We start from the raw sequence: 25,214 nt of genomic DNA, 5'->3' as shown, positions 1-25,214 counted from the left end.
TGAAGGCAGTGAGTTTTTCTTGTTAATTATTTCAGGGGCTTATTTTTACAAGCTGATTTTGTTCTACCACATACTAAAGAAGCAAACTATAGACAGCTCCTTTTCTATTGTTTCTTTTGTAGGGGAAGATGGTGAAAGGAATGGGAGGTGCTATGGATTTGGTGTCCAGCGCCAAAACCAAAGTGGTGGTCACCATGGAACATTCAGCAAAGGTAATGTGTACACTTCTCACCAAATACTGCTTTTGGAAATTAATAACATACTGAAATTTAGTATTTTAGGCTACCTAACTGTGGTTTTTATTGATTTCTGTGGCTCAAAGTGATGGCATTTTTAACATTTTAGGGAGAAAGATAACCAATAAAGGCAGTTACTTATTATTACCTGGCTAAATCGTTACTTAACTCTGAGAGAAGCCAATCACCAGGATGTGTTTTGCGTTTTTGCCTACATATACAAGTAAAAGTTCTAATGTGACCTCAGGCAATGATAAGAGATCACCACAGGTGTATTGATTCAGGATTAGAGATCAGCATAGTGGTTGTGCAACATGAAAAACTCAACAGAGTGTCGGTTTTAACTATAGTCATTTTCAGATTAATAATATGGCCTCTTTCTTAACAAGGCTGTGAGTTGTCATTTCCAGAAAGTGTTAGAAATTGGTAGACTTGGTAATTGGAAGTGTCTTTATTCTGAAAAGTGGACTTCTATTTTGGTGCATTATCAAATATTTGTTGAGTGCTCATTTTGTGCTAGGTTCTGCTAGAATTTGGCAATGACCAAAACTGACAAACATCATTGATCTCATGTTCAATCTAATTTCTGTTCCTCTTCTTTCATCTTATAATGATAGCTACCATTTATTGAGCTGTTACTGTGTGCTAACAGCACACTAAGCACCTGGGTATGCTCATGTGTAAAAACCCATGAGGTTGGTTTCCAGAAACAGAGCTTCATAGAGGTTAAGTGACTTGCTTGAAATCATGAAACTAGTGGAACTGAAATTGAACCTGGGTGTGTCTGACTTTACAGCCCAATCTTAAATCTGTAACATTGTAGTTCCGCATGCAGTGTCTCTGAACCAAGTGAGCTTAATCTCTTTCCTGACCTCAATCCATTGACTTCTGCTGATTTGAAAAGTTAAAATTGAGTGAGATGTTTTTCATTTTCTCTGCCTTTTGTTCATTCTTTTATTCTTTATCATTCTTAGTTTTAAAGCAGGATCAACTGTCCTTAGTTTGAGACAGACCTGCAGTCTGCGTGGAAATGGTAGTATGTTTGCCCTGTTACATTTAGTGATGCAGCATTGTATAAGAGCATAGAGCTGGAAGATTCACACCTCACTTGTTTCCACTGGGGAGTTCTGTTACAGAGTGATGTGTGCCGTGAAATGGCTTGGTTGTGAAAACTGCAATGAATATGAATGATCATAAATTGTTTAGTAAACAGTGGGAAGTGAGCAGTGGTACATGAATATGGAATAATAGAAATGGGACCAACCCAGGTGACATGTAAGAGATGCCTGTGAAAGCATCCAAAATACTTCATTTCAGAGGCAAAATATTGCCAAGCATGCAAATCAAATGTACATTTTTTTCTGGAACATAATGTCTATTTGGAGAAAACTCTTTCCAACTTTCCTTTTGTTGCTACTCTAATGTTGACACATAGGCACTGAAGTCTGACTTTTATTTTGGATTATTTTTGTGTATTCATTTTCAAAACATTAGGCCTGTATTTAGCAAATTCTCTTTTTTTCCAAAGTCTTCTTTCTCCTCAGCTGGAATTTCTGATAGAGGAAAACAAATGATGCCTCAAACTTCCCATTAGAAATCTCTAAGCTTTCTACAGGCACAAGATCATATTTTTTGCCTTACATTTTTTTTATTCTCTAAGTGGGGAAATTAACATTGAATTTTAGATGAGCATTAACATTAGGTATTTTTCTCTAGGTACCTTATTTCAACAACCAACAAAAAATGTACTTGTGGGGCACGCATTTAATGCAACAGTTAAAATGCTGCTTGGCATATTTGCATCTCATAGGGAGCGCCTGGACTTGAGTCCTGGTTCTGTTCCTGATTCTGGTTTCCTACTGTTGCATGCCCTGAGAGGCAATAGTGATGTCTCAATTACCTTGGTTGCCAGCACCCATGTGGGACACCCAGATTCAGTTCTAGGTTCTTGCACATTTGGGAGTGAACCAGCTGATGGGTGCATATATTCTCAGATAAGTAAGAAATATATATTTTTAGTTTTTTAAAATATTTATTGTATTTATTTGAAAGAGTTACAGAGAGAGGTAGACAGAGAGAGAGAGAGAGATCTTCAATCCACTGGTTCATTCCCCAGATGGCCACAATGGCTGGAGCTGCGCTGATCTAGAGCCAGGAGCCAGGAGCTTCTTCCATGTCTCCCACTTGGGCCATCTTCTACTGCTTTCCTAGGCCATAGCAGAGAGCTGGATCAGAAGTGGAGCAGCTGGGACTAGAACCAGCACCCATATGAGATGCCAGCACTGCAGGCAGCAGCTTTACCCACCACACCACAGTGCAAGCCCCTGAGAAAGAACTTCTAAGATAAGTCCCATTCACAATAGCTACAAAAAATGTAAATACCTTGAAATAAATTTAACCAAGGAAGTGGAAGCTCTGCACAACACATTTTTCAAAAAGTGTGATGAAAGTGTTAATCATCTGTTCATACTTAATAGATACCCTTGACAACTAACCCACAGAGTTTCTCACTGCACACATTTTACCTGTGGTCCCAGAGTGTTTGCTACTCTACTTTTCATGGGACTCAGCCTCAGTGGCCCTGCCTAGGAATGTGCGGTCCCTGTCACTTCTTTCCTGAACCTTTTGCTCTTAAGTTGCTTTTGAATTGTTCTTTCCAGTTGCTGATCAGAATATTCTTTTAGACTCTCCAGGTAACTTTTACTGTCTTATGATTAGGTAAACAGCCTAAGGGATTAATCCCTAGAGTTTTGTAAGACAAGGGAGCCAAAGGTTTGCAATGAAAGTTTAAACCTGAGTACAATATAATTGTCTTCTTGTGCTTCTAAATGTTTGTCCTGCAAGTTTGGGGAGCTGTCCTCTGGTTTTCAGACAAGGCTTTATTTTTACTTCTTTTTCTCTTTGGTAAGTTTATATATATGCAGTCTGTGTGTAAATGCAGCATTTTATGAGCTTTACAAAACATGCTTTTGTTGTTGTTGTTTGCATCCCATAAAGGAAACTGTTTCCTTACAAGCCTTGGCAGCCAGCCACTTCTGGACCCAGAGACCTCACTGCTGGTGGTGCTCTCAAGTAACTGGCCTTTAGTCCACCTAGAAACATAGGCAGGACAAGTGGCAGGCTGTCCTTATAACACCATCTTCACTGAAGTCTAGAGGTCAGTGTTCTGGGCAGAATTGTGAAGTAGGGGACAGCCTCTTGGTGTCCAGGCACCGTCCTAGTTAAGCTTCTTGCATGCCCCATCTTCTGTCCTCTAAAAATGGGAAGACAAGGAAGGAAAGCTGTGAGCATTTGAGTCTTTACCAGGTGGAAGTGGTGTGCTTGGCACTGAACAGTCTCAACTTCTGAGTGGCGTTCTGCAGTGAGAATTGGATGTAGTCAGGAGAGGGGCTCCTCTAGGTAAGGTGCTGTCTGATTCAGTGTGGACCGGCGCATGTTCCACATACCCCATACGCCATGAGGCATCCTCCCGAAACAGCAGCAGCTTCCACCCACATCTGCCCTTTTTGGGGAGCTTCAGGACTCAGGATCACCTGCATCTCTAGTCATTTCTGCCAGCCAGAACCCTCCTTATGTAGTAATACAGATAGCAGCAAAGTGCTTAAGAGAAACAACCTCAGACCTTAACTCTGCCCCCTAGGACTTCTGCCCTTCCTTCTGTCTTGCACTAGAACCCTCCTGATTTTATCTGGATGGCATAGTAGCTGAGTGATGGACTGCATTTCCTAGGCTTCCTTGCTCATGCGTGTATCACTGCTGCCTGGCTTGGGGCAGGAGAAAATTTTTTAAAAAATGAAAGCCAGTGTTACAGAGATGGAGGGAGAGACACAGAGACATCTTTCTGCTGGTTCACTCCGCAATTAACCAAAGCCAGGAGCTTCTTCCAGGTCTCCCACAGGAGTGCAGTGGCCCAGCCACTTAAGCCATCTTCGCTGCTTTTCCCAGGCCATTAACAGGGAGCTGGATTGGAAGTGGAGAAGCCAGGACTCAAGCTGGTGCCCACATGGCATGCCAGCATCACCCCCCTGAAGTGGTCCTTCCTTGTAAGTTTCCCCCTAAGACTCCTCGAAATCCATCCTTGGCCCTTTACACGTCTCCTCTCCACCCTCTTTAGGCTCTGTCTCCATTTCTGGCACCGTTTATTTTTACTCTTTAGCTCTTTAATCCTTTTTTCCACACTGGAATGCTCAAATGAATTCTAGATCTGTGTTCTTAACTCCCTAATGGACAACCCCACCTGATTTACCACAACCACCTCAACTGCAGCACATTCACCAGTGAAACCATCACTATTTCACCTAAATACCCTACTGGGGAAGTGATGATTTCCCAGCCTGCCTCAAAACACCAAGGGTGCCATGTTCTGCTCCCTCCTCCAGTCCCTGCCAAGCACTGCATCTGCTGTATCACAGCACTCTATTGCCCCATCTGCACAGATCACTGTAGCGGTGTCCTGAAGATCCCCTGGCTGCTCAGCGGACCCTCTTCCTGGGAACCACGCACACCCCTGCCCAAGGGACCTGTCTGAAACTTAAGCTGAGTTGAGTTGTTCCTATTTAAAGTCCTGTACTACAGTCAACACTACGTGGTCTGCCTCTCCCCACCTGCCTGTTGCCATCAGCTCCCGGCAGCTTCCTCTTCCTTGCCTGTAGGACTTCAGTTCTGCTGGGATCTCCAGAAACACATCGTGGTGGTCCTGTTCTGTCGGATTTCTACATTTTGTTCCCTCACCCTTTTCATCGGGCTAACTCTGACCTCTATAAGATCACAGATAAGTGAACCAGTGTTTTCTGAATTTGCTAGTTTAGCGCCTTCTACCCTTTATATATTTTAAGTAAGCAAATGAATATTCTTTTATGCTTTAGCTTGAAGACTTACTTGAAAGGCATAGTGACAGAGAAAGGGAGAGACAGAGATCTTCCGTTGTCTGGTTCATTTCCCAAATGCCCAGGATGGGCTTGGCCAAAGCAGGAGCCCAGAACTCTGTCTCCAGATGTCCACATGGGTGGCAGGAACCCATGTACCTGGGTCAACATTTTCTTTCCAGGCACATTGCCAGCAAGCTTAATGGGGCACAAAGGAGCCAATCCTAGACGCTCTGACATGGGATTATGGGTGTCCCAAGTGGTGACTTAACCCTCTGCGCCACCTGCTCCTGATACTTTATCTTGCCATTTTGTAGATTTACCTTATATGATGTGTTGTTAACCTGCTTTTGCAGGGGTCACTTGCTTATTGGCAAACCTACTATGTGCCAGCCACTGTGATAGGTAGGGTCTGAGGAAATAGAAATGATACTTTCCTTTACTCAGCTCAGAGTCTCATGGGAATAAAGTCATAGCAATCACTAAGATAGAAAAGTATACAAATCCAAGTGTGCAGAATCAAGTACCCACTTCCAGGTGAGAGAGCAAGAAAGGAGCTTCCCATGGGATGCAGGGAGATCTAAAGGCTGGAGCAGAGTTTGATGGGACTACAGTGTCCAATGAATGAGGGAACAGACCCTGGAGTTGAAGAAGATAGTGGTGTCTGTGGTGAGGGATTGACTTGGAGCCCTATTGTCAGAAAGCAAAGGAAAAGGAGTTAGGTGGAAAAAATACACATATACATATGTGTATATATACAAAGTCTGTTCACATGGTGGCCAGAGTGGCTTTTTGAAAATGAATATGGGATCATGTTACTTTTTCCTCCTTTCAGAAACCCTCAGTGGCTTCCCCTCTACCCAAGATCCAAGTTCAGAGTCTTTCCCATGTCTCTACACTTTACATGGTTTATCAACTCAGCTCCCATTTAGCTGTAGCCTCATTTCCAGGAACATTCTAAGTACTACCATGCTTCAGGCCTTTCCACTTATTATTCTGTGTGTTGTTGCTTCTCACCAGATAATCACCCCTTCATTTCAATCAGGCTCAAAATACCAAAGACGCTTTCTCCAACAACCTTGTTAAATTAAATAGAAGCCTCCAGCTTCTGAAAATCCTCCATCCATCTTCTTCACTAGAATGTAGGTTCCGCTGGTGTAGGGAGTCTAGGCACTGAGTAATACTGTGCCTGATGTGCCTTAGGGACTGCTGGATACTTGCTGAATTAATTTCTTCCAGTGATAATGATACTTTGAGCATATAGTGCACTTTCAACCTTTCCCAAGCTATTATGTTTACTGTCTTCATTTGATCATTCTAATACTCTTATGAGATAGGTCTTATTCTTTTGGTAAATTGTTTCTGGTAATTATCACAACCACTAACAACAGAAAGAACGTATTGTGTCTTCAATATTGCCTACTAGAAATGGATTCCTAAGAGTGCAACTTTCAAAGCAGAAAAGCAAATAAATTCAATCATAGTTGTCATTTATTGGAAATAAGCAAAACATGAAAGTCTATTTTTGAGAACATAAATGAGAGCTCTATTTCTAAAACAGGTTTAGCTTATTCCAGTAGGAGGTCTGGATTCTGAAGGTATGAAAAGAATCATAATTATATTGTTATAAAGTTGAGAATAAATCTTTGTGAATCATTTTCTGATTTAGTCCAATCTGTATTTGATAGCATTCCAGATTTCTACATAAAACCCAAGTTACTTCATTTTTTCTTTATTTTCTGTGTTTGGGGGGTTATGAAAAGTAAATGTTTAGGCCGGCGCCGCGGCTCAGTAGGCTAATCCTCCGCCTAGCGGCGCCGGCACACCGGGTTCTAGTCCCGGTCGGGGCGCCGGATTCTGTCCCGGTTGCCCCTCTTCCAGGCCAGCCCTCTGCTGTGGCCAGGGAGTGCAGTGGAGGATGGCCCAGGTGCTTGGGCCCTGCACCCCATGGGAGACCAGGAAAAGCACCTGGCTCCTGGCTCCTGCCATCGGATCAGCGCGGTGCGCCGGCCGCAGCGCGCCGGCCGCGGCGGCCATTGGAGGGTGAACCAACGGCAAAGGAAGACCTTTCTCTCTGTCTCTCTCTCTCACTGTCCACTCTGCCTGTCAAAAAATAAAAAAAATAAAAAAAAAAAAAGTAAATGTTTATTAATCCTATTTCAGACCAAATGCATTTATGAAAGCCAACAAATCATTTTTGGGAATATTATTGAAATATTTTTCAGCAATGCTGAAAAGTATCCTAAATAATTTCTTTGTCAGGATAATTCATAATAATAATTTTAACTAGTTTTTTTTCTGTTCATAAAAGCATGTTTTTAATAGTTTGTTAATTAGTCTGTAGTGGCCAGGGCCTGTTTGGGAAAAAAAATCACCTTTAAATACATGGTTTATACCTTTTTTAGTTCTCCTTTATGATGGAAATGCCTGCAAATGCCTGTTACAATGTGTGTGTGTGTGTGTGTGTGCACCGGGGCGGGGATGGGAGGCAGAACATAGTGCAATAATCAATAAAGCTCTTTAAAGTGTCTTACAGAATTTAGTTTAAAAATGTGATGCTCAAGCACTACAATAAGATGGAGAGCAAAACTAGTACTGAGAGAAGCTGCCTGAGCCAGAACAATTCATAAATGAAAAGAAAATAATTCCTGCTCATTCCTGGGCTTTGCCAGCTGGAGGGTGAGCTCAGAGGATGCAGTAAAACAAAAGTTCAGCCTTGATAGTGATTTTTGCATTGTGTTGATAAAAAGGGGGCCATGGGAGACCAGGAGGAAGCACCTGGCTCCTGGCTTCAGATCCACGCAGCACACCGGCTGTAGCAGCCATTTGGGGGGTGAACCAACGGAAAGGAAGACCTTTCTCTCTCTCTCTCTCTCTCTCTCTCTAAATCTGCCTGTCAAAAAGGGGGGAGGCTTCTAAGATCTCAGAACCCTGCAGGTCATTTTCAGGGGAGTGGCTTGTTATCTCTTGTCTGATGGGGCTCATCTTTCCCCATGAACACAAACTGTCAATACATCCACATGTAACAGTCATTTGTAATAGCAGATGTTCTCTTCTGAGTTAGCTGAGTCTCTCCCTTGAAGTTCTGTGTCAATTGTTGGAATCCCTACTGAGCAGGTGCAGTGTAAAGGCCAAAAATATCCCATGAGGGATAAATTCTGTGTGTGAGTAATCTCATCTTGTCCTTTTATTCTGTGTGCCTTGATCTTCCTTCTTTAACAAATCCTGTTCTTGTTTTCTATGCACTACATCAATCATCACGGTGACAGTCATGCTTCTGTAATAGATTGTCCCCAATCTATTATTGTCTGTGTGTGTGGTGTGTGTGTGTGTGTGTGTGATTGTCCCCAATGCAGTGTATGTGTGTGTGTGTGTGTGTGAAATATTTCACTTACGCATTGAGATAAATGAGAAGAAAGGGCCCCCCGGTGGAGACAGTCCAGCTCCTTCGGTGATATTTTAGCAAGTCCTACAAGGCTTCCCTTGCTTCCTTGTACCACCAAAATGTTAAATATTTTCTATCCAGGTTCAGCATTTATAGCCTACTTTTTTGGCAGATTAAAGCAAACCTTGAAGCTTTAGGGAGGGAACAGACAGAAGAGGCAGAATAACTGTAATTGACTGTGTTGCTCTTTCTAGTTAACGTGAGTATGTTCTCACTGAGGAATCTACTTCCCTTTTTGGACATCCTTTGTCTATCTCCCCAGAGTCTTGTAAGCTCCTTCACATACCTCTGCTAGCTGTGCTTCTCTGAGTGAGCTCAGAGATGCTGGGAATGTACAACTAGATATCTGAAAAGCAGAACGTACCTTCTGGTCCATAAATATGTAATTACATGGTATTCACAGTTCCTTCAGTCTGAAATATTATATGCAGATGGCATTTATGGATCACCATTGTTTGCCTGGTGCTGTTCTCATTGCTGTAGACAAAGAAGAATGGTTTCAGCATTAATGAGCTCAGACTCTAGGGGGAGAGGTAGAAGGTCAACAGTTTAATGTGTTGTGAGAGAAGGAAGTACAGCAGCACCCAGAAGGACCATCAGACTAGAGATACTCCTGAAACCCTCGAGTAGGGGTTCCAGATAGACTTTCTCCAATGTCCCCTTCTCCCTGAGCCATGTCCTGAAGGTGTTGCCATTTGAATCTGAGGTGACGAGTGCATATTCCAGGTAGCAAGTGGCATGAACAAAGGCTTACTGGCTTGTTCCCATTAGAAATAATCAATTCCTAGAAATTGTGCCTTTTTTGTAGTTGATCATTAGGATGTTCCAAAGAAAGGTGTCCCAAGGGGGAAAATACGTGTATACATGTATGTATTTCAGCTACACATAAGAAGCACTTAACAGAACAGATGAGTATAAAATAAGATTTTTTTACTTGTGTAAAGCAAAATCTTTAAGAAAAGCTCAGTTGCTTCAGGTGAATTAAATGTTGACATCAAATCCAAAAGTCATTCTGTTGTGAAAAAAGAGAGCTTGTTATCTCAGATAAGTTCAGTGTGATAACGTAAAACATATTGTCACAGCAAGGGGATTTATTATCATTTAACTTGAGTGATTTCTACAGAATTTGGGCCCCAGACTTCATTCAGACATCAAAAACATTAAAGAGAGATCACTACAAAGAAAGTAATAGAAAGTACTAGGGCCCTAAGTCATTTAAAAAGAAAAGGATTTATTACCCAACGTCTTGATTGAGGCCTCTAGGTGATGAAGGAGAGAAAGAGAAAAACTAGGGAAGCTGGAGGGAAAGGGATTTAGGTACTCACCAAGCTTGTGATGAAGTAGACAAATAGGAGTATAGTGAAGCTGGGCACCCTCAGGACTACTCAGAGCATTTTTAGCATTGCCTTTCTGACCTCTCTTCCTGGGGTAGGAGAAAGCAGCATAGAGAGAAGCATGCACACGCCCCAGAACTCTGCATGTTTGTACATGGATTCAACCCACCTAGTATACTGCACCTGCAGAACATTTCATCTGATTCCTAACAGTCATCAGGTCAGCAGGCCAAGGAAATTGAAAACCGCCCTTCAAAGCATTTGAAGAAACAAGTAACTATTAAATGCCAAAGCTAAGACTAAAAACCCACCTTGTCTTTGGCCTCTTAATATAGTGTTCCTGGCTGCCACACTATATTGCATCTCTCTATTAGGATTTATTTTTAAGTACTAAAAACTCAGCAGTTGTTCCTCCTTTGTGAATCACTAATATATGCAGCTGCCATTACCACCCTGTCAGACTCAGCCCAGCATGGTTAGAATAGAGTGCTTAAGTAGGCGTTAGTCATATTTTGGCTTTGTGGCTAACCTTTTGTTGAATATTGAAATTGTGACAGTTTTTAATCTTTCTGCATCTCATTTTCTCTTTTTCCGTGATCTGTGTTATGTCTTGGAGGTAAACGTGAATGGAACCATCTAGCTGTGTCATTGTGCCTGCAAGAAGACAGTTGGTGCCAGTTTCCTAAGCCAGCCAAACGGCTTGCCTCCAAATATGAGCTGTGTTTTGTTAGTTTTATGTATATCGGGAATTGTGTTTAGGCCGTTTTCTGCATAACTCTATGTCACACATTATAACAGAACTTAAGCACTCTAAGAATCCCCTGGTAGTTTACAGAAATGGTAAAGATTGCATAAACAGTAACAGCTAACATTTATCAAGTGCCTGTTAAGTGCTGGACACTTGTGCCTTATGTAAACCCTACAATGACCGTGTGAGGCAAGGTGGATGGAAGTGCACACACGCATCTCACACAGATGGTGTGGAACAGGACCAGATTTTATGACCTTTGGCCTCAGTCCTTACTCTTCAACAGTATGCAGTCCTGTTATTAAGAAAGTGATCTAGAAAAGATCTTCATTGGTGGGGCATAATTAATTCTGTCCACTGAAATCCCCGAGTCCTCCTAAAATGGAGTTGGTTGTTCACTAAAATCCAAGTGGCTGCTTTCACATCAGATGCTGGTCTTGCTCAGATAATGAGAACAAAAAGACTTCCCTGCAGGAAATGTTCTTCAGAGGCCCACAGATGCTTTGTTTGAAGTCAGGCCCAGAATTCATTGTGACATGCCTTATGTGAGTTATATTAAATGTAAGGATACCTGACAGCTATAGAAGTTCAAATATTCATCATTAATTTCAGCTATTTAGTGTCTGTGACAATTGTAAAACTTACCGTAAAAGAAAAATAGAAGTGAAAATGACATTTTCTTTCTATAGCTATAAATTTTCTTGTATGGCAAGATCCAGAAACATGTAACTTATTGTAAAAGGTATAATGTCTATCCACTTTATATATATTTAGCGGTAAGTTTGAGTGCATAAGGCAACAGTTTTGTCTTTTTGAAATCCATCCAAGATTCCCAGCGGACTTCTCTATCTCTTCCTTTTTTTTTCTAAGATCTAAAATTTATTTTTTTCCTTTTTTTTAATTTAGTAAATATAAATTTCCAAAGTACAGTTTATGGATTACAATGGCTTCCCCCCCCCATAATTTCCCTCCCACTCGCACCCCTCCCATCTCCCTCTCCCTCTCCCATTCCATTCACATCAAGATTCATTTTCAATTCTCTTTATATACAGAATATCAGTTTAGTATATATTAAGTAAAGATTTCATCAGTTTGCACCCACACAGAAACACAAAGTGTAAAATACTGTTTCAGTACTAGTTATAGCATCACTTCACATTGGACAACACATTAAGGACAGATCCCACATGAGGAGTAAGTACACAGTGACTCCTGTTGTTGACTTAACAATTTGACACTCTTGTTTATGGCATCAGTAATCTCCCTAGGCGCTAGTCATGAGTTGCCAAGGCTATGGAAGCCTTTTGAGTTCGCCGACTTCGGTCTTATTCAGACAGGGTCATAGCCAAAGTGGAAGTTCTCTCCTCCCTTCAGAGAAAGGTACCTCCTTCTTTAATGGCCCCGTTCTTTTTTTTTTTTTTTTTTTGATTTTGAATTTTCTTTTTAATAAAAAGGCACCTATAAAACAGGTCAATACAGTACAGGCAGCACAGAGACCCCCAGAACAAGCCTAAAAATTGTTTCCAAATAAAAACCAAGAGGATGTCCTCACATATTGTATGTATATATTTATTTTTATATATATATTTATATAATGGTACAAAATGGCTGGGGGTATGGCCATGGATGGAGGGAAGTAGGCTGGCCTGTGGAGTTCACCTTGGGAAGCTAGAGGAGGGGGAGGGAGAGATGGGAGCAGGGAGGGTGTGGGGCCCTTTGCAGCCTGCACTCTCTCCCCTCAGGGCAGGACACACTCAGAGTTAGACACTTCGGGCAGTCTTGGGACAGGAGTGGGGGCTCCCAGACTCAAGGCCTGGGTGGAGGCAGGGCGGGCACAGCACCTGGAGGGTGCTCCCCAACACAGAGGCCCCAGCCTCAGCCCCTGGGAGGTGGTGGGGGCGGGGGTCAGGATCCTGCAGCCAGCCCTGCAGGAAGCGGCGCTTGCCGCTTGACCCGGCTGACAGTGGACTGAGTGGACAGCACCAGACTGGGAGAAGTGGGGGTGAATTCCCTTTGTATTACAGCTGCCAATGCGAAACCAGGCCCTGCAGGCCAGGGGGCCTGGGGCGGGGCCCTGGCAGATGATACCCTGTCTAGAATGGCCCTTGGCCCTGGGGGCAGAGCACCAGAGGCTGCAGCCCAGAGCAGCCCCGCCCCCTCACAAGGCAGGAAAGGAAGTGAGAAAAGGAGTTTTGAATTCCTGGGGCCAAGAGTCACATATGGCTTCAGCTCAGACCAGAGGTGGGTGGGGTGCTCCTCCAGGGGAGGGCAAGGTGCTAAGGGAAAGCAGGGGCTGCGCCTGGGTGGGCTCAGGCAGGCCTGGAGCCCGGAGCCCAGGGGCAGGGGGCCTGGTCGTTCTGGGCAGGCTGCCCCCGCCCCTAGCACTCACCATCACTCCCTCTGGGGTGGAGGCTGGAGAGCAGCAGACTGACTCAACCGAGTGCTGCTCCTTCCTTCTTTGGTAAGAAGTGGGAGGCAGGCTCTGAGGAGTCAGGGCCCAGGGGCCACCTGGCCAGGGGTACTGTGGCCACAGGCTCCCACTGTGGGGGGGAGGGTAGGGGGGTAGGGGCCGCATCACCCCCTCTATGGCTCCCCTGGGGGAAGCTACTCAGCTACTGCCTCCTCCTCCTCTCCTTCATCCCAGCATGGGACAAAGGGCTTCAAGTTCTGGCTAAGATGTAGCAGCAGAGGCACTGACATCAGCAGTGGGAAACCAGGGCCCCATGTCACCAGCGTGGGCTAACAGGCGTGCCGGTGCTCGCTCGTTCTCCCTGTGATGGCCCCGTTCTTTCCACTGGTATCTCACTCGCAGAGATCTTTCATTTAGGTTTTTTTTTTTTTCCCCCAGGGTGTCTTGGCTTTCCATGCCTTAAATACTCTCATGGGCTCTTCAGCCATATCCAAATGCCTTAAGGGCTGATTCTGAGGGCAGAGTGCTGTTTAGGACATCTGCCATTCTATGAGTCTGCTGTGTATCCTGCTTCCCATGATGGATCGTTCTCTCCCTTTTTGATTCTATCAGTATTAGCAGACACTAGTCTTGTTTGTGTGATCCCTTTGACTCTTAGACCTATCAGTGTGATCAACTGTGAACTGAAATTGATCACTTGGACTAGTGAGATGGCATTGGTACATGCCACCTTGATGGGATTGTATTGGAATCCCCTGGCACGTTTCTAACTCCACCATTTGGGGCAAGTCTGATTGAGCATGTCCCAAATTGTACATCTCCTCCCTCTCTTATTCCCACTCTTATATTTAACAGGGATCACTTTTCAGTTAAAATTTAAACACCTAAGAATAATTGTGTGTTAATTACAGAGTTCAACCAATAGTACTAGAACAAAACAAAACAAAAACTACTAAAATGGATAAAGTATTAACATTGTACATCAACAGTCAGGACAAGGGCTGATCAAGTCACTGTTTCTCATAGTGTCATTTCACTTCAACAAGTTTCCCCTTTGGTGCTCAGTTGTCGCCGATCAGGGAGAACATATGATATTTGTCCCTATGGGACTGGCTTAATTCACTCAGCATGATGTGTTCCAGATTCCTCCATCTTGTTGCAAATGACCGGATTTCATTGTTTTTGACTGCTGTATAGTATCCTATAGAGTACATGTCCCAGAATTTCTTTATCCAGTCTACTGTTGATGGGCATTTGGGTTGGTTCCAGGTCTTAGCTATTGTGAATTGAGCTGCAATAAACATTAATGTGCAGACTGTTTTTTGTTTCCCAGTTTAATTTCCTTTGGATAAATTCCAAGGAGTGGTATGGCTGGGTTGTATGGTAGGGTTATCTTCAGGTTTCTGAGGAATCTCCAGACTGACTTCCATAGTGGCTTAACCAGTTTGCATTCCCACCAACATGGAAGTCAGTCTGGAGATCCCTCTGTCTCTTCCTATCTATCCATTTGTGCATGTAGTTGTTCAAAACCCACTGAATGCCTTCTGTGCCTTGCATCGCCATAGAACACAAAAAACATTTTAATTCCCAGTGTATTTCTGAGTTGATAGGCTATCACAAAGAGTAAAGTCGTCTTCATAACAACCCAGTTATCTGAAACTCATTGCCTCTCCCATATACTTAATCTAACACCTATGTAGAAAGACATATAGACAAGGTAGCAGGTGCATGTTTAAACAGGTAAAACATTGAGATGACCAAAGGTGATGGTGACATTTTATGTGGTTCATTTAGATCCAGAAGGAAACAGTAGAAACACTTTGCCATTTTTAAGAGATCAATATGCTAGGTTAGCCTTCAACCTTACAGGAAGTATTAATGTAGGCTCCTGGTACTTGAAACTTTAAAAAAGGAGCTTAGTTATAAGCAGAAGAAAAGGATATGAGGGTTCTGATCATCAGAGCACACGTTTTATCTGTGTTCCATAGACCTGCTCAAAGGCCACTTCAGTACTGGGCTGAGGAGTGTGGATGGGAGAGGGAGGGAATTAATGGGTGAAAACTTGGATTCCACTATTAATCTCCCTTTTTTCCTATGTTTGAAGAAAGGTACTGTGGCTAAAAACAGATATGAAAAAAGTGGATTTAGGCAGCTCACTCATTTTATTAATGACTAAACAGAAGCTCAGACCAACATCACGAAGAGCAAATAGCTGTATAAGAAAGTGAATAGAATCATGTATACTACATTACACAGACCAACAGTGGAGTTTTTAGATCTGAATGAAGTAAATGTTAACCATTGAGTTAACTACAAGTTGAAAAATTCCATACTGAGAGAATTGAAGATGATAGAGTGAGCTGGAGGGGAGGGTGGGGGGAGGAGGTCATACAAGAATTAAGTCTTCATCTGCCACGATAATAATAATAAAAGATCAATGGATTAGGTCCAAAATTGGTAATCAAGAAAGTGGGGGTTGGAGTTGCCCTAGCAGTTAATACATGCATTAAGACACCTGTGTCCCACATTGGAGTGCTTGGGTTCAGTACCTAGCTCATACTGCTGTCTCCAGCTTCCTGCTAATGTAGATCCTGGGAGGCAGTCGTTATGGCTCAAGTAGTTAGGATCCCACCACCCATGTGGGAGACCCGGATTGAGTCCCATGCTTCCTCCAAGCTTTGACAGAGCCCAACCAATGTGGGCACTCGGCAGTGAACCAGCAGATGGGAATTTCCTCTACCCACCAAATAAAAACTTTAAAAAGATAAACATTATGTGTACCATGTCATTTAATAGTGTTGGGGTAGGTGTTTGGCACAGTGACTCAGACCTGCATCCCATATCAGAGTGCCTTGGCTCAAGTACTGGCTGCACTTGCAATTCTAGCTTCCTGCCTAATGCAGACTCTGGGATTGCTCAACTGGTTGTGTCCCTGCAGCCACAGGAGAGACTGGGGTTGAGTTCCTTACTCCCTACTTTGGCCTAACCCAGCCCTGGCTGTTGCAGACCACTGGAGAGTGAACCAACAGATAGAAGAGGTTTGTCTGCCTTTCTAATGAAGATGAAAATAGAGAAAAAATTGTAAAATGTAGAGTTTAGAAGAAAATGCAGAAATATACCCCCCAAAATGCTAAAACTATTTGAATGGATTCCTGCTGAGAGCATGTATAAGGGTGAGGAAAGTACTTGCTGTTTTTTCATTCAGTGTTACCTTTTTCCTGGATTTAAGCATATGAACTTTAATTTCTACTTATTTATTTTTATTTGAAAGGCAGAGAGACAGATGGAGATGGATCTTCTGTCTGCTTGTTCATTCTGTGAATGCCCACTACAGCCAGGGATGGTCTAAGCTGAAACCAGGAGCCAGTAACTCAATCTGGGTGAACCACATGGATGCAGGGACCAAACTGTTTAAGTCATCACTTGCTGCCTCGCAGGGTACACATGTGCAGGACACTGAGTGGAAAGCAAAATAGAGTCTTGATTGAGGCAAGCCAAGTGGCGACTTCACCACTGTGTAAGTTACCTCCTATGTTATTTTTTAAACAAAAAACTTTTTTAAATAAAGATTTATTTATTTATTTGAAAGGCAGTTACAAAGAGGCAGAGGCAGAGAGAGAGAGAGGTCTTCCATCTGCTGGTTCACTTTCCAGATGGCTGCAATAGCTGGAGCTGGGCCAATCCAAAGCCAGGAGCTTCTTTGAGGTCTCCCAAGAGAGTGTAGGGGCCCAAGGACTTGGGCCATCTTCTTCTGCTTTCCCAGGCCATAGTAGAGAGCTGGATCGGAAGAGGAGCAGCTGGGACTCAAACCAAACCAGTGCACACCGGATGCCGGCACTGCAGGTGGCGGCTTTACCCACTACCCCACAGCATCAGCCCCACAAAAAAAAACTTTTTAAAAGAGGACTTACATGTGTTCACCTGTGTTCCTTGAGTCTTTCCTATCCTTAGCAGATAACTTCTCATGGTTTTCAAGAAGACCATTCCATGAAAGGAAGAAATAAGCAGAATATGAAAAGTGAGATTTCAAATCTCATAATGCAAATCTGTGTCAGGGTGCTTCCCAAGTAAATCATGCGTGCCTCTGGCTGTTCACATGGCATTACCCCTAGTTATTTCAGGGCCAGAAGCACCCTCCAGAAGGAGAATAAAAACATAACTGTGCAAAGACTTTAAAGTAGCTTACAGTTAGGAGACAATTTCTCTGATCGTTTCTGTTTGTCATGTAGTTATATCAATTCTAAGAATTACTCCTTAACTACTATTTTTGATGTTTCTACTTGAAAACAGGGTAATGCACATAAAATCATGGAGAAATGTACTTTACCACTGACTGGAAAGCAATGTGTCAACCGCATCATTACAGAAAAGGTAAAAGCTCCTTTTTATTTCCTCTAATATCTACCACCATTTTTTTTATTTATAAGCATTTTTAGAATTTTTTTGTTACCTCCTGAAAGTGCATTATGTCAGCAGTCATAGAATTAATTTAGTCTGTGGGTAGAATGAATAGGAAAATTGATCCATTTAACATTTCTAAATGTAGAATTCTTCATGTGCAACTCTCTGGAAATACACATATAAACCCCAAATTGAACTCCTGTCCTTGCTAACTTTGAGAGTGTGATATAATCAGAGAAAAGTTGTATTGAGCCTTATATTTACTGTTAAGCTGGATTATATACAAGTATTCTTCACCAGATCCTAAGTACAAATTTTGGGGTTTTATTTAGGTAACTCGGTCAAAATTGAATTGTAATGACTTAGGTGCAAACTGCAGTATTGACTGGGCAGAAGCCAAGAAATACGTTGCTTCTTGCGTGATCCCTGAACTTTTGTGGCACTTTAGAGCCTACTATTTGGTGCAATGGTACAGCAAAAAAGCTACTCAGAGAGGGGCGTGACCCGAAGCTGCCTAAAGCAACCTTTGTTACCCTGATTTCAACCTAGGATATAGAATGATATAATTCTCATAAGTCAGCTGGGAAAAGTCAGTATGATAGAAGGTGGTGCTTTCTTGATTCAGTTTCTTGCAAGCAGAAACCAGAATCATCCGTATCAGAGTTTGGGGCTTCTCTTGTTAAGGGCAGTGGCAGTAGGACCTTGGCACTGTCTCATTCGCTGTCACTGAACTGTGGTAAGAAGCCGTCTAAATAGGCCTTCAAAATCAGGAGGTCCAGGATACTTTCTGGAAGCCACATTTTGTGAAGAGCTCTGTCCTGAATGGTACCTTCCCCCAAACTGTTTATGTGGGAACTCAGAAAAAACAAGCAGATGAAATTATAGAATGTTTAATCTCACCACTTATTCTGGGTCTTCACCATTTTTCTAGTTCCCTCAAAACTGTCAACAGACCTTGCTGAGAGGAATCCTATACTTTGAAAGTAAATTACTCTTTGATCCTACATTCTTGAAGAAAATGGTCACCCTTCTAAGGATAATGCCAGCATCATTGTTCCTCGGATCTTGCCCTGTCCCCTTGCACACATGCCCTCCCCTTGCCCACACTGCAGTGCTTCCTTCTGCAATACCTCTCAACTCTGCCCTCTAGACTTTCAGCCCAGTGCAGTTTCCATGAAGAGGTTTTACACTGTCTTAGCACAGGGCAGTTTCATCCTCAGACTGGCCCACCATTCCCTGCAGTGCTAATCATCCAATACCTGCATTTTCTTATGAAAGAACTTGTATTGTTATTCAAATTTGCTTCCATTTAAAAGTAAAAGCTTTGCTTCTCTGCCTTTTGGCTAAGATAAGCATAAAAGCAAAGCTTTTTTACTTTCTAACCATCCTCCGTGTCCTGTCTGAAAGTCTTCTCTGAACCAGAGCACTCCCAACAGCTACAGAGAGTAGGAGGCATGGTCTGTGCCATCAAGTGGCCCGTTCTAAAGGGGATGGATACTGAACATCCAGCTTGACCAGCAGTTAGAGTGATAAATATCACAAAGGACAGAGTAGAGGTGCACACTGGATGCTAGGCTAGAATATGAGAAAAGCTACCTAGCAACCTTGGTAAGTCAAGAAAAGCTTTTAGGTGGTATCACTTAACAGCTGTTAACAATGCTTAGAAAGGCATCTCACAGTCTGTACCTTTTCTCCTCCAGCCTCAGTTCTTTCTGCCGTTAACATTTCTCCCTAAAACATTTTTTCTTACCCAGTCTATCTGACTAATTTCTTTCTCTTTCTGGTCTTAGCTATATATTTCTTTCTTTCTCCGGCAGGTCTTTCCTATCCCTCCCCAAATGGTCTTGGTGCTTTCCTGAATCCTCGTACTTACCTTAAGTTAGCACTGACCATTGTGTTGAAATAACCCAAGCACTGCCTTTCTCACATGTTTGTCCAACACTTAGTTTGATGCCTGACCCATACTTAGTAAAGACTTAAAAACAAAAAACAAAACAAAAAAACTGCCACATGCTTTTCTTGCTGCAAAAACTGATTGAATGTTGAGTCCTAAAAGTTAAAAGAGTAACTTTATGAGTTAAGAGACAGCCATGTAAAAGGAAGACCATATGCAGAGTTAGAGAGTTAGAAAAACACTGCCTGTTCAAGGACCTGCAAGTGGAACAGTTTGGTTTGAAGGCACAGCTAGATTCTGAAGGCTAAGAAAGGAAAAAGAAAAAACAAAACACAAAACACACTGGGAAGAACCTATTCATAGAGGGACATAGATGCCTTTTTAAAAAACATGATTTATCTGGAAGGCAGTGGCAACTCTTAAGTGATTTTTAGAAGGGGATGCAAATGGATTCTATTTGCATTAGAAAAAACACTCTAGTTTTAGTCTAGAGTAGAGGGAGAAGAGGTGAGACAGAGACCAGTCATATTTTTCCTTCAGTGATCTAGGCAAGAAATTTCAAGATCCTAAAACACAGGACAGAGATTTAGGAGAATAACTCAATTTGTTGATGAACAGGACCTGATTGGCAAGACACAGCTGAGTCCCACGTTTTCTGGCTGGAGAGGATGGTTGAACTGTTGTATCCTCAGTGAGCCCCAGAACTGTGGAGAAGAGAAGAGAGAAAGCAGTGGAAGGCAGGAAAAGACAAGGTTCAGTTTGGATGTTCTCCGTTTGGTATCCCTGAGAACATGCAAAGACGTCAATAAAAAACTGGAGGATTTGCATCTTGAGTTCTCCAGAGCAATCAGAATTGGAACAAACTTGTTGGAGTCGTTAGTATACAGGGATAATTGCAGCCTTAACTGTAGGTGACGATCAGATAGTAACAACGAATAAAGAGAAGGGCAACCAAGTTGAAAAACCTTGGGTTTTTCACGGAAAAGAATGTGGCACGCTTCCCATTGTGCTCCATATGTGGTAGGTCCTAGGTAAGTACTCATTGCATTCAACCTGAATGCAGTGCCATTAAGATAAGGGCAATGAATATGTCTAGCCCTGCCGCTAGCAGGCATGGGACTAGAATTAAATTATCCACTCCAAGGAAAATTGCACAGATTGCTCATTGAAAGAGGCTTTGGAGAATGCTATGACCTTGATTGTTTGTGCTGGTAGAGTGAGGTTAGCAAAGAAGCCTTCCTCGCCAGGACAAAGGCTGTGAAGAATGCTTTTATCTATAATGTAACTTTTTTATGATTTATTTCTTTGAAAGAGTTACAGAGAGAGGTGGTGAGAGAGAGAGAGAGAGAGAGAGAGAGAGAGAGAGATCCTATATCTGCTGGTTCACTATCCAAATGGACGTAACAGCTGGAGCTGTGCCGATCTGAAGCCAGGAGCTTCTTCCGGATCTCCCACAAGGGTGTAGGGGCCCAAGGACTTGAGCCATCCTATGCTACTTTCCAAGGCACATTAGCAGGGAGCTGGATTGGAAGTAGAGCAGCTGAGACTTGAACAAGTGTCTACGTGGGATGCTGGCACTGCAGCCTGGAGCTTTAACCTACTGCGCCACAGTGCTGACCCCATAATTTAGTAATGTAGCTTTTTATGGTGGTGATAAAGTAACTATCTATGTGACAATTTAGGTGGATTCAATATTATTCTTGCTAGTTGAGCAGTTTACTGTAGCTTATAGGCTTTAGTCTCTGTTTTTACTAAGTTTTGCTTATACTTTATACCACTAACTGGAAATTCTTCCTAAATATTTCAAGAGTAAGTTTTTAAGATGAAAGATTCTTGACTTTCTAATATATAATCTTTGGAGTTAATTAAAATTTGATATAGTTATTAATTTGTTAAAAAGCACTAAGTCAGTTTGCCATAGACTTTTATCTCTCAGATTACTAGAACCTTGTATTTATGATACCAGTTTTTTTTTTTTTTAAGATTTATTGATTTATTTGGAAGGCAGAGTTACAGAGAGGCAGAGGCAGAGAGAGAGAGACAGAGATCTTCTATCAGCCAAGGTGGGTTGACCGGAAGCCAGGAGCTACTTCTGTATTTCCCATGTGGGTGCAGGGGCCCAAGAACGTGAGCCATCCTCTGCTGCCTTCCTAAGTGCATCAGCAGGGAGCTGGATCAGAAGTGGAGCAGCTGGGACTTGAACTGGTGCCCATAAGGGATGCCAGCACTGCAGGTGCCAGCCTTACCCACTATACCACATGCCAGCCGGGATACCAGTTATTTCTAAATCATTTCTATGCCTGTTCTTAATATTACCCAGAGACCTTTCTCTTATTTTCTTCCATCTGTATAAATTTACAGTTGCTTGTGATGCAGGAAAAAAAGTAAATCAGTACTAATGGTACTCCAGATACATTTTCTACAAAAGAAGAGTGTCCATTGAAAAAATTGTCATTTTAGAATGAGGCAAGCTAATATAATATAAAGACATTCCTAAGTTACCTTTTTTTGTCTCTTGGAATGCACAGTTTTGCCAAGAAAAACATGGAAAGAAAATGAAAGTTTGCTAAAATACTTTTAGATTTAGAATGTCTTTTTCCAGTAAAATCAACTAGGTTATCTGTGAATTAATCAGAGAATGCAAGTACTGCTGATCTCAGTGATGTTTTGTTCCTTGGGAAAAGAATCAACTAGAGACAATCATTCAGGAGGGAGCTGTTATAGTGTAGCAATTAAGATACTGGGATGCCCAGATCTCCTATCAGAGTGCTTGGTCCTAGTCCCATGCCCTCCACTTCGGATCCATCTTCCTGCTAATGCACACCTTGGGTGGCAGCAGGTGGTGGCTCAACTACTTGGATTCCTGCCAACCATATGGCAGAACTGGGTGGAGTTCTTATCTTCTGGTTTTGAATTGGCCCAGCTGTTACTTTTGTGGACATTTGCGGCGTAAACCAGCAAACAGAAGACCTCTCTCTGTGCCTTTCCAACAAATGAACATAAAACTTACAAATAATCATTTCAGAGCTTAGGTTCACACACAAGTGGCTAAACTACCAACGAGTAAGAACATGCCCCTGTGGTGCCCTGCTCTGTCCCAGGCCTGCTGCTTTGAGTGTGTTTTCTTAAGTTTATCTTACATCACAGTCTGAGAGGTCAGTTTTTATGATCTACATCCACAGATGCCAAGACAGGTTCCCTAAAGGTTGCACAGCTGTCGTGCAGCAGACCACAAATTCTAGTCCAACCCATTAGGCAGGGTTTCTGTCCTCTATGTGTTAACTCTGTCATGATGTCAGCCTCCAAGCATGTGTTTAAAAACAACAGCTCACAGTTTGACTCCCAGGTAGTTGAAGATTCTAAACCTGTGGATAGTTTAAATTCAGAGGAGGGGAAAGATCTAGAAAGCACAACATTTAAGTGCAAGAAAGAAGAAACTAACAGGAGCTGAAAGAAGGAAGAGTGTGTTATTTGCTGACCTTGGGTGTAGAACTTGAGACTGAAGTTACAGGCAAGCAGTTTCATTTCTTGTAGTTTGAGCTTTCTCTCAGCCATATGCCTTGAGACAAGTGAGCTTCCTGCTACTGGGAGCATCCACAAAGAGCCCCATGACCACATGAGAAAGATGCTTTGAAGACTTCTTGAATGGAAGATTCTATTAAATGCCTCTGTAAGTCCGTTCCACTTGAGTTGCTCTAAGTGTGAAAGAGTGTTCTGAATTGGATACTACAGGCAATCTGCCTGCTGTGGTCAAGTTATTCCAGTTGGCACTAGCAACAGTGGTAGCAGGGAATTGTTGTAATAGAATGTTTAGTGAGGCTGGTCTTGTGCCTGTTCTGAATGTGAGCATCTCTATTTGACTTGCACACTTAGTGGAGAGTCTTATGCTCTATACTTGGGATCTGTATTTCCCTGTACATAACTTAGCTGGGGGACTTTTGGGGCCAGGATAGCTATTTTTTGTAATTGCTCTGATGCATATAATCTCTTATAGTTACTATTACCACAGAGAACTTTCTTTTGTTTCCTGTAGTTCTCCCTCAGCAGCACTCACCAACTTTTTCCCATCATCCTTCTACTTAAACCTTCCAAAAATCTTCTTCCTCCCTCCCTTTCTTCAGTCATTATTAGTCACTTCATTGACATTTGACCAAAAGTGTAGGATTTAAAAGGAAGACAGTCTTTAAAAATTGATTACAATAGTAACAAATGCTACCAATGGTCACCACTCATTTTCTGGCAGCAACAGTGTTCCATGACTAACTGCTCATTAGGAAGCTGGCATTGATTCTCACCCAAATGTGATGGTTAGAGTTGACATTTTCACATTGCCGATTGTCAGCCTTTTGTCCTGGGTCTTCTCTCCTTTAAGAGCCTGAGAGGTTATTTCTGTTTTGTGCTATAAAAAAGTTACTGTGATAGAAGTTATCATTGTCATTTTCTCAACTCTGACAGGCCGTGTTTGATGTGGACAAGAAGAAGGGCCTGACGCTGATCGAGCTCTGGGAAGGCCTCACAGTTGAGGACATACAAAAGAGCACTGGATGTGATTTTGCAGTAAGTGCTTCTGTGAACAAATCCAGCCACTTGTCCTGTGTCACACATTTGATTAATGGGTGTTTACAGGACATGAACCATTAATTTGTGATCATTTTTGGAGCTGACCTTTGCAGTGAACAGGAGTAGAAGAAAGGGTGCCTCCAGATGAGAGCAGGTGGGAGCAGGGGCAGGGCTGTGAGTCACTGACCAGGCCTTGGCTCAGGAATAAGAGGCAGTGGGAGGAGGAGCCACCAGGAGCTGCTGGAGACAGGAGATAGAGCTTGAGCTCCAAACTGTTTCCTCTGAAGTCTCTTAAAATATGCTGTTATTTGATTATATGTCAAATATGGTTAAAGGAGATTAACTCAAAAACATGAGCTACACAAGGAGAAATGTATCCTTATTTTTAACCCACTATGGCTTATGACCTTTTCTTTGATTAGCTTACAATCTTATTATTCCCTCCATTGAAGATATCAGAATGTTGAGTTTCTGACACTATCAGATTTATAATTAAAAATGTGTATACCTGTATTGGAAGATAAACTTAGTGCATAGTAAACTCAGAATTACAAAGCAAATGAAAGCAATGGAGTATTCTTTAAAAAAAAAAAAAAAACAACTCGAGGGTTCCTTAAAAGTGACATCTGAAACAGAAGCAGTTGCCCTTGACTATAAGCGTTGGGTGATCTATGAACAGTCACCTTAAATGGGGCTTGACAGCATGGCTTAGTCCCTGAAGTTAATCAGAAGTAAAGGTGAAACACCTAAACTATGGAGAAAGGGATTTGATTCCCAAGTAGTTTTTAAAGGACTCATTAAATTGACATATAGTTATAAGAAAACATGTTAGTGTTAGTTACCCATCTTAGACAACCTATTTAACATTTTATAAATCATACATATGCCTTCCTTCAGTATGCTACATACTTAGCTTATATGTCTCAATGCATAACAAACGTCTTTAAAACCAATTTTGTTGCATAATTCATTATCCACATAGTAAGTGTTCCTGGTACTATACTGGGTCTTTGTCTATTAACCTTTTCTGAATTTTCCTTTGGAAAAAAATTAGTCTCCTAGCAATACCTTGTATGAAAAGCACATTTTTAATTAGCTGTTTATTTAGTATTTCTTACTCCCGTGATGAAGGCAAATGACTTTTCAACAGCTGTTATTTGGTTTTCAATGTGGAAGAGTTCACGTCCTCATCAGATGACATTTTACTGAATGTATATTACCTTACAACAGAAAATGGAACAAAGGAAAACTTTTATCATCTAGTTTTTTCATGTAGCTAAAACAAGAATGAAAAGATGGATTTTTATTATTTTGATTTGTT

At 42.1% G+C, this 25,214-nt stretch overlaps 1 protein-coding gene and 1 long non-coding RNA gene across 6 annotated transcripts in view; one reads left to right on the top strand and one right to left on the bottom strand.

Moving 5' to 3' along the window:
- The window catches only part of OXCT1 (3-oxoacid CoA-transferase 1), a 183,964-nt gene that overhangs the window by 149,749 nt on the left and 9,001 nt on the right, over window positions 1-25,214 (top strand). Inside the window, exons 14-16 of one of the 2 annotated variants that reach the window (XM_002714003.6) lie at window positions 123-212; window positions 17,329-17,409; window positions 23,789-23,890. In XM_002714003.6, coding sequence (XP_002714049.1) covers window positions 123-212; window positions 17,329-17,409; window positions 23,789-23,890 — 273 coding nt within the window. The remainder of the gene's footprint in view (window positions 1-122; window positions 213-17,328; window positions 17,410-23,788; window positions 23,891-25,214) is intronic. The other variant, XM_089312749.1, reaches the window with a different exon arrangement.
- The window catches only part of LOC149122371 (uncharacterized), a 53,632-nt gene continuing 30,666 nt past the window's right edge, over window positions 2,249-25,214 (bottom strand). The window contains exons 2-5 of one of the 4 annotated variants that reach the window (XR_016220159.1): window positions 16,950-16,996; window positions 9,872-16,815; window positions 8,911-9,023; window positions 2,249-2,443 (exon numbers count right to left, since the gene is read on the bottom strand). This is a non-coding gene — a long non-coding RNA (uncharacterized LOC149122371). Of the gene's footprint in view, window positions 2,444-8,910; window positions 9,024-9,871; window positions 17,323-25,214 lie in introns of those variants that run through there. The other 3 variants (XR_016220158.1, XR_016220157.1, XR_016220160.1) reach the window with 3 other exon arrangements.

Source organism: Oryctolagus cuniculus, chromosome 14 (genome assembly GCF_051225735.1).
Source record: "Oryctolagus cuniculus isolate XC-2025 breed Fujian yellow rabbit chromosome 14, ASM5122573v1, whole genome shotgun sequence".
Taxonomy (NCBI): Eukaryota; Metazoa; Chordata; class Mammalia; order Lagomorpha; family Leporidae; genus Oryctolagus; species Oryctolagus cuniculus.
Note: the sequence above shows the minus strand (reverse complement) of the source record. Positions and strands in the feature narration are given on the sequence as shown.